General features: G+C 40.1%; 1 protein-coding gene across 1 annotated transcript; it reads left to right on the top strand.

Annotated features, from left to right (window-relative positions):
* The first annotated feature begins 211 nt into the window (after positions 1-211).
* On the top strand, positions 212-8,522 carry LOC115045514 (pituitary tumor-transforming gene 1 protein-interacting protein). The gene is made up of 7 exons (XM_029505248.1): positions 212-467; positions 666-712; positions 1,279-1,387; positions 3,141-3,249; positions 4,325-4,390; positions 7,334-7,380; positions 8,082-8,522. The coding sequence occupies exons 1-7, from the start codon at positions 344-346 to the stop codon at positions 8,129-8,131; spliced, it is 552 nt and encodes a 183-aa protein (XP_029361108.1). The 5' UTR covers positions 212-343; the 3' UTR covers positions 8,132-8,522.
* Positions 8,523-8,944: the final 422 nt, after the last annotated feature.

Genomic DNA, 8,944 nt, shown 5'->3' with positions numbered 1-8,944 from the left:
GAATAACAATAATGATAATACACTGGATTGTAATTGTTTTGAAAGTTAATTAAAAAAAAAAAAGCAGCACCAAACAAAGAAACCAAAACATAAAAACGCATGCAAGAAACTGGGATTAAACTGAACGGGCGGTGCTCTGTGTTTGTTTTATAAACTCCCCCCGCTCGGGATGTCGAGGTTTAGTAAACGCAGCGCCCCTACACACCCCGGAAGTGTGAGCTGTGGAGAACTGACCCAGAGTCGCTGGGCGCTAGCGGAGTAGCCGTGAGCCGTCGACTGGCGCGTCTCCTGGGTTTGTTTGCACGCAGTGAAGATTCCCAGCAGCTCTTTCCCTAATTTAAAGATGTCTTCTGCTTCAATCGAGAGACAAACACTGACCACCAAGATGCTTTTTGCGGCTGTCGCGTTGTGCGTCGTTAGCTTTCTGAGCTTGGGGGAATGCCAAACTACTGCTCCACCACCAATTCGTAAGTTGAAGATTTCTTTAAAAAGAGACACGGCCATTTCTATCTCACTTTTAGCAATCAGGAGACTTTCAGAAGGTTGGAAGCTGAAGGAAATCGTTTTATTTTTCATGTGCGTCACTGTTGTGTTTGACACAGGAACCTGCTATCATGGCTGTCTGAGGCTCTCCAGTCTTTAACGTTTGTTTATGTCCGTTTCAGCTTGTTCCACCTTCAAAAACTGCGACACTTGTGTCCTCCACGCCAGGGTAAGATGTTCAAGGTGTAATTGGCAGCGTTTGAATGTCAGGGCCAGAACTTTGGCCCAAATTGTGAATATGCTCTTATAAATAGTGATATTTACGATCCCTTCTCTATCTGCACATTAACCTTTTACAACATCTCTTAAAACGTCCACCGCTGTATGACCCTATTCATTTTATTTCCTGATATATATTTTAGATCTTGTTCCAGTTCCAGTTGACTCTTGATATGAATATGAAATAGTTTGCTCCATAAAATACCAACTATAGAAAAATACCAATTTCTTAAAGCTGAAGTTGATGTATTCAGACGACTGGTTTAGCTCAAGCAATTGTCCAAAACCCAAATATTTTTGTTTAGTGTTATTTAAACTATGACAGTGAATCCTCACGATCAACTAGCTGGAATCAGAGAGTTTGGAAATTTTCCCCAGTAATCACTTAATCAGTGATCAACGTAGCTCCAGAAGAATTAACTACTTGATTTTGAATATGCATGCACACCCGATGAGTCTGATCTAATGAGACCAAATGCCATTCACAGGTTTGACCTTTGTAATTTGTGTTCACAGTGTCTGTGGTGCTTCTCCACCAACAACTGCACAGAGTACCCAGTGAGCTGGTTGCTGCCTCCAGCATCAGTGTGCCAGCTGTCCCAGGCCCGTTGGGGAGTGTGCTGGCGTGAGTTGATTACACTCATAACGTGAAAATGCTGAAGTCTGCTTTTTTCACTTGTGATTTCACAAGATTGCACAAAGAGCAGTTTATTAATTTGGATTTCATTCCAAATAATGAACATTGTCAGAGTCAGCTTGGTCTTTTGTGTCATGTTTTCGAATTCAGGGCTTAACTCTCAATTGAGGAAGTTGATGTAAAGCTATTTAAATCAATAATAATAGTGTTTGTAAAATGCAATGATCAACCCCCTGCAATTGCAATCATTACATACAAGTTAGATTAAAAGTATAATGCAAGTATCTGTCGGAAATGTGCAGTGAGGGAGGCTCTGCAAGATTACTAAAATATTGTTCTAGCTGGGCGTAGAAACTTGAAAAGATCCCCAGTTGTACTGCAGCTTTCTGTTCCTCTGTTTATCTCACCTCACTGTCAAAGAGTGGAGGTTTCACTCTTGTCTGCCTCCTCTCAGGCTAGCTGTCTAGCTTAACCAAACTGGGGTTTACAACGGTGTAATACAGGTGAACCTCTGACTCCTGAGCACACCAAAATGTTGTTACAAGGAAAGAAAAATCTGCACTGGCCACAGAGTTTCCCCCAGTTCTCAAGCAGACATTCAGTTGGGGAAAATGTGAATCTGAAATTCTTCAGGTGTGGTTATTTTCAGTGAAATCAATAAACATCGCTCAAAAAAATGTGTTGCATATTTTATAAAGGCTTCCAAGGCCAGTTATTTCATTTCACTCAAACTATGCAAGCATGACCCAGATGTGCAAGAGAAATAACTGTAAATATGTCTTTTTTGGCATTTCATGTAAAAAGTGGTACAGCAGTCCTGACACTGTGGTAGTTGTAGACCTGCTGAAGCACTTGTTGGCTCAGAGACCTTCTCTATTTTGTGTTTCTGCTATTTTCTATTTTTAATCTATTTATATTCTGTATCTATTATTTTACTTTTTAATTTAATTGTAGTTCAAGTTTGAGGTATTAAAGGTTGGGCAAAATATTTGAGACATTGAATAGTGGCCTAAAGGTTTGTTTATTTTGAATGTATTCGTACTATCCCATATAACATAGCTTAAATTTAAGCATAGGTTCATTGGTTGAGGCTGGACAGCTTGCAGAAATAAACTGTCTCTCTATGTGAAGACATGTCCCCCCCCCCCCTTGTTTTGATTTCGTTTCCCTTTTTTATGGCATTCTTTTTCCCATGTCATTTCACTGAATGCGCAGTTTCTGAAAATAGTTTCCACCCAGAAAAATTTTTAAATAAGTTTCTATGTTTTTTCATCTTTACGAAAATAACCACAACAGAGACAATATTTGATTATACGTGTAGTTTGATGTCTTTTCTATAATGACCGACAACGTTGTACACAATCAGAGAACTAATTACAGTTCTGTGTCTGGAACTGATCGCTGCTGCTAGGTAGAAGCTTCTATCACTGTCTTGACTAAGAGATTAATATGTTGCCACCTAGGAGCAGCATGTTTACTGCTGTTGGCTTCAACCAAAAGTCTCCATTTGATCAGTTATGTTTTCACCAGAATTGAAAGCAGAGTTTGTGAGCTGTCTCCTCCAAATTGGGCCAACTGTAGTAGTCAGCAGGTGGCACCATTGCCAAACTAGCTGAATGTGTGGAGCCATTGGATGCAAGAAAATACTAAAATGTAATGTCTTACTTTATCTATTCCTGCAGAACAAATTCTACAATTGTAAAACGTGACTGTGAATTACTTGTCACTCTCTGTGATGCAGTGAATTTTGAAGCCCTGATCATTGCCATGGCTGTGCTCGGTGGAACTATCCTCATCAGCATTGTTGTGTGTTGCTGCTGCTGCTGCTGCTGCAAGAAGCGTCAGTCAGGGTGAGATTACACAAACACAAAAATAAAAGGTGTTAAATGTACTCTAAAAACCTAATAATGTTTCCCTAACTTTCCACAGACAGTAATGTGTTTTTAAAATGTTTATGAATGGGATTTTTAATAAAAAACTGACGGGAAAATCCTTCAGCACCCAGACTTCAGACCTGCCATATATTTAAAGAAGCAGTTATTTTTTAAATGGTCAGTGCATCCATTTAATTCCTGGACCCCATAGAAACTCTGTAAACACATGGAAGGCATTTACCTATAGGCTTCACAGACATAAAGGTTTACAGTGATGCTTACTTAATTGTTTTGGAAATTGTGACTTCAAACAAGGCATCAGATTTGAATTTTAATAAAATTTTGTGTTTACTCTGAATGGGAACTTATTATGAGCTAATCTTGGAATGGAAACAATTCCAATATCATTAGTATTTGAGCATGTAATCAGGCCACTGGTGTTCTGGTAGCTTTATCATAGTAGGAGCATTGTGCATGTGATGCGTATTTAGTTTGCAGGTATGAAGTGGAAATGTCATGTTTGTCAGTCAACAGAAGGCTGGCTTATCGTGTAATGACAGCCTTTGTACGGAAAAGCCTTGTTTATGTTTGACAAAATCTTACACACTATTGCACACACCAAGCCTTCACATTGAGATCATTGTTATATTTCCTTGGAGATATTTTCACTTAGCTGTCAGCAATTTTATTTTCTCATCCCTGATTGCCCAGCTTTTCAGGTAATTCCATTATTTACGTTATACATCAATGATGTATTCTACATCGATCATACATATCAGTGATACACATTGTGTCTGCAGCACATCTAACTTAACTTTTTCACCTGAATTTCCCTGTGTTTCTCAAGCACAACCAAATGCAAATCATGCTCTGGGTGCTACAAGATTTGAACCAGTGACACTCCAGGATTCTGTTTGTTATAAAAATATCCCTCAAGCAAATGTGGCAGTTTGTTACTGCATGAAATGTGAGCATTGAGATGAGCATGACTGTTCTTGGGTTCTTTGAACAATCATTCTGATACTGCATGTGTGCCTCTCTGTAACTTAAGGCCTGACCGCGATGAGGAGAGATTAGCCAGGCGGAGAGAGGAGATCAAACAGCGCTCTGAAGAACGGTAAGAGCTTCCCTTCAGGCTTTAGTAAAAGAGGGCCAATAAAATAGTAAAATAGCTTCTCTTAGTGCTATGTCACAGCAATTATAACTTGACATCAACATAATATTGTTATCAGGAGAGGTTTGTGCAGACTGCAACAGAAGAAACAACAGCGGGGAGAAAGAATATTGGAAATACATAATCCTAACTCCAAATGAATGCTATATTTTGTTGTTTGATAACATCTGAGCCATAGAAAACATTAGCTGCCTGTTAGCCTGGTGGCTAGGCTGGCCAGGCACTTTTTAATGAGGAATTTAAAATTATTTTATTTGCGGACTGTACAATCTTGCCAGCTATTTCCTATGACTATAGTGTTATTACTTAGCTTCTATCTCAACAGCAATCTGAAGGTATTGCTTTTGAGAGCAGCCATTTATTCTGAGCCAATAGCCTCCATCATCTTGGAAAAGCTTCAGAATCTATCACAAATTCTCATCATAAGATATACTGAGCAAATGATACACTCCATCACCTGCCTGAGCTCACCAAAATCAATTTTAAGCACCCTATTGGCTTTCTAAAACTATTTTTTGTATCTTGGTGGACATTCCCACATTGGGCTGCAGTGTCCGTCATTTCAGCAAAACCCGTAACCTTTTCAATTTCTCAAATATACAAATATTGATACAAATTTGATAGACATTACATGAAATTGGTAAGGTGTTTTTTATTTATTTATTTTTTGTTGTTTTTAACAAGAAAACGTTATATATATATATATATATATATATATATATATATATATACACACACACACACACACACACACACACACACACACACACACACACATACGTACACACATACATACATACATACATATGTGTGTTTGTGTGTGTGTGTTCGGTAAAAGAGTATTTTAGATGGAAGTGGAAGACTGTGGGGACTCTAACAATCTGATAAAACCTTTTTGTCAAAGTTTTTTGTATCCTCTTCGGACTGAGAGGTTAAGTCATGAAGTCATAAGCTACAGTGTCCCTCGTTAAATAAAGCTGGCTTTTATGCTACCTGAACACTAACACTAATAGGGCATTTTCATATTCAGTCTTTCACTGAAAAGTTAAAATGTCCGTTTGGGTTGTCACACATAAATGATAACATTTGACACAGCTCTTTCAATATCTTTTTGGTTTTTGCCTCTGAAGATATCCTAGCAGAGTCTACTAGGATATCTTGAAGGGGTCCCCTACAACAGAATGACCCATAGTCCCCAACAAAAGAGCCCATTGTGTATGTGGGATTGAAGCAACTGGTGTTTGTGTGCAGCTCCAACAAGTCCATGTCCCAGAGGACGAGCTTGAGCTTCCTCTACTTGCATCCCAAAACACCAATTGGATTGTCAAGGCTGAGCAGCTGCTGTTTGCTAATGTGGTCATAAATAGAGCAGGCTACATCCCGTGGAGTATCAACCAACGTCAAAGAGCCAGTGTGAAGGCTACGGAGTTGAATAGCAGTGTGTTGTATCAGTCAGTAGACATAGAGACCGTCCACCTCCTGCACTTCAGAAATGTCCCAGCCTCATCTTTCTATCTCATGATTGTGCTCCCATTCTTGCTATCCTCTGTGGATGGCTAGATGGTGTGTTGGAAAGGGAGATAGTCATACCAAAAGATAGTCAGTAACGGGTTTATCATTATCAAATGTATTGTTAGTCACAGTTCTCTGTGCATGTTTGAGAAAGCGCCTACAAGCTGAATTATCTAGCCTCTTTGAGTTTGCCTTCATGTGCCAAAGAATCGAGTCAGGGTCTCCTGCATCAAGCACGATCAAGTCTGAGAAGGCAGAGTTAGTGCAGTGACCTACATAGAAGAGGTTGGTGTTATGAACAGGAAGTACAAAGTAGATAGGACATATCATGGGAGAGACTACTGCATGTAGACACTGCAGCTTGGCCTCCACTGACAGCTCTGAGCCTGGGCATGAGAACAACAGTTAAGTCTTCTACGTGTCAGGGCTGTTTTGGTAAGAGAAGAACATACACAATATTGGGCAGGTGCTCCTAACGGTATGGCTGATTGGTGTGCAGTAGCTTAACTGCAGCAGAATGTGGTAGAACGGTCTGAAAGATGCTGCTGACTACATTCAACAGATCATTATGTCATCATGAGAAATTTCTCTCCACTTTCTGTTCCTCTTATCTTCTCAAGGCAAAAACCTGAACACATTTCAACATTATTAAATATCCCTAAATATTATTGTTTAATGTCAAGGTATGAAGTGGAGAACTGGCCTTTATAGACAAGCAGTCCTATGTGTTAGTCTGGGGTTTTCAGTTATACAAGCAAATTAAAGATACAATATTTACAGGATGTCTTGTTGCTGTCTGCAGCTTGCGTGCATGCGCGCGCATGCCAGGTCAGTAAAATTGTCATTTTCCACCTGTGTTCCTCCTAGGGCCAATCACTGTGATCCTCATTTTCCCCAGTTTCCTTTAAGTCTGACATGTTGTGGCGTGTGGCAGCTCAGATGCTGCTAACAAGAGTTTTTTGATGTGATGGCAGTGGTGCTGCTGCATGATTATCTCGTTGTTAACTATGGCTGGTGTATCTGAGGGCACAACAGTGGTTCACAGGTTAGTTGTACAACTATAAAGGGACATACAGATCTTCCATCGTCTTCATTCAAGTTAACTTCCTCAGTAAACAGAAAAGCACAACATCTTTTTTTGTCTGGAGCACTTTGAGGAAACTTTTGCACAGGAAGAATAAATAGGTGCTAGAGATTAGATTTCCCCACATGGTGGTGCTAATGACACAGGATGAGAGTATTAAAGCTACCCAATGATAATGTCCCCTATCCTGGCAGTTCATAAAGCAGACGTCTGAGGCAACTAATGCTCTCTAATTAATTTGTACCAAAAGTGGAACTGAGTATTAATCTGCCTTATGTTGTTGTTTACAGGAAGATGGAGAGGAAGGCAAAGCATGATGAGATCCGCAGGAAGTATGGTATGTACAAACCTGTCTCTAAATGAAAGCACGTTTACTCATCTCTCACCTGAGTAGGTGAAGCATGACTCTGATGGATGTAAACCATTCCCCCTCTGTGTTTTATTTATTTCGACCTTGTGTCGCTTTCTTTTTGAATTCGGTCTCATATATTCCAGGATGTCATTGACTTTCCTTTCTATATCTTGTGCCAGCAATGCATTATTCAACAGTAAACCCCAGTCCCCAAGCTAGGCCCCACGGGTCATATGTAGATTGCACCGGGTCCGTTCTACTTAAATCAATCCAGGCATAATTTATCATAAACTGGTTTTGAGTATGAGACCCATCACTACTGTGAGCAGGATTTTACAGGTCAACAGCAACAAATACATTTTTACCATAGACAAAACATGAATTAATAGTCACCCAATGAATTGAAAACTGCAAAGTAATCCTTGCATCTGCATTCCAATATTCATCTCTGCTACAGGCTGCATTAGGTTGTTCACTAGATATGTCCTAAAATCAAAAGTCATTACAGTGGCTCTGAAAGTTACAGGAAAAAGTCAGCTGTCATGAGGCAGAATGGTGTGTTGTAAAAGGGGGGGCAAGCATCAATTGTATATGTTAATGTTTTATGCGTATAGAAATCAATGGCTCCACCACGAGTGTCAGTGTGTCATTATGTCTCTGATGTCCCTGCTGTTTCTTCTGTGCAGGTCTGATCGGAGACTCGGACCACCCATACAGCAAGTTTGAGAACGAATGAATTAGCTGCTCCCCCTTGTTTTCAGCTTGGAGCAATGCCCTTTCTCTCAGAGAAACCACAAACCAGACAAACACCGCAGAGTGCCGTCCCAAGTCATTCATATCAGACAAGAACTGAATCACATTTCACACTTTCCAAATAACAACCCTGATCGAAAGCAATCATGACGTTATTTTTTTGCCTTGTACCTGATGTGCAGACTGTGTTTGTTTTTAAATTGTATGCTAATTACTTTGTGGTATGAAATTTCCCGATGAGTTTTCTCTTTTGAGATGTAGTTTCATAAAGGCCTTTGCATTTCATACAAACATTGATTTGTGAAATAAGGAATAATGACTGGAGGACAGATTTGTACATTAACACATGAATAAAAATCTTCTCTTTTAACACTGATGTGTTGCTTGTTTATTTCTAGACAGAAAGCGTTGTTTCCTAACAGCAGGGCATCTCTGTCCTGCAGAAACTGTACGGCGTGGCAGTGACAGCAGCACCCAGAGGGCACATAGGGTAGAACAACCAGCACACTGAACTTCATCACAGCTCCTCCAAGTCCCAAAGGACTCACTGATGAACTCATCTGCCTCAGTGAGGACCCAACAGCCTCCACAGCATCTCAGCTTTAGAAGTTAATCCAGCTCATCCCAGAGATGCTGGATGGGGCTGCGATATGGAGAGTTTGGGGCCAAGTCAACACCTTGAACTGGTAGTTGTTCTTCAGATCATTCCTGAACTGTTGTTGCAGTGAGGCAGGTAGCATCATCCTGACACGAGAGAATACTGTTTCCATGAAGGGGATGGACTACCAGCAGCTTG

The sequence above is a fragment of the Echeneis naucrates genome, chromosome 6, assembly GCF_900963305.1.
Source record: "Echeneis naucrates chromosome 6, fEcheNa1.1, whole genome shotgun sequence".
In the NCBI taxonomy this organism is placed as follows: domain Eukaryota; kingdom Metazoa; phylum Chordata; class Actinopteri; order Carangiformes; family Echeneidae; genus Echeneis; species Echeneis naucrates.
The sequence above is the reverse complement of the archived record's forward strand: the minus strand, read 5'-3'. Positions and strand labels throughout refer to the sequence as shown.

Bases quoted from the DNA above. Each gene is read 5' to 3' on its own strand.
- LOC115045514 (XM_029505248.1), top strand. From the start codon at position 344: ATGTCTTCTGCTTCAATCGAGAGACAAACACTGACCACCAAGATGCTT. The intron at 1,388-3,140 runs GTGAGTTGATTA...TCTGTGATGCAG, and splicing joins CCGTTGGGGAGTGTGCTGGC to TGAATTTTGAAGCCCTGATC. The intron at 3,250-4,324 runs GTGAGATTACAC...CTGTAACTTAAG, and splicing joins TGCAAGAAGCGTCAGTCAGG to GCCTGACCGCGATGAGGAGA.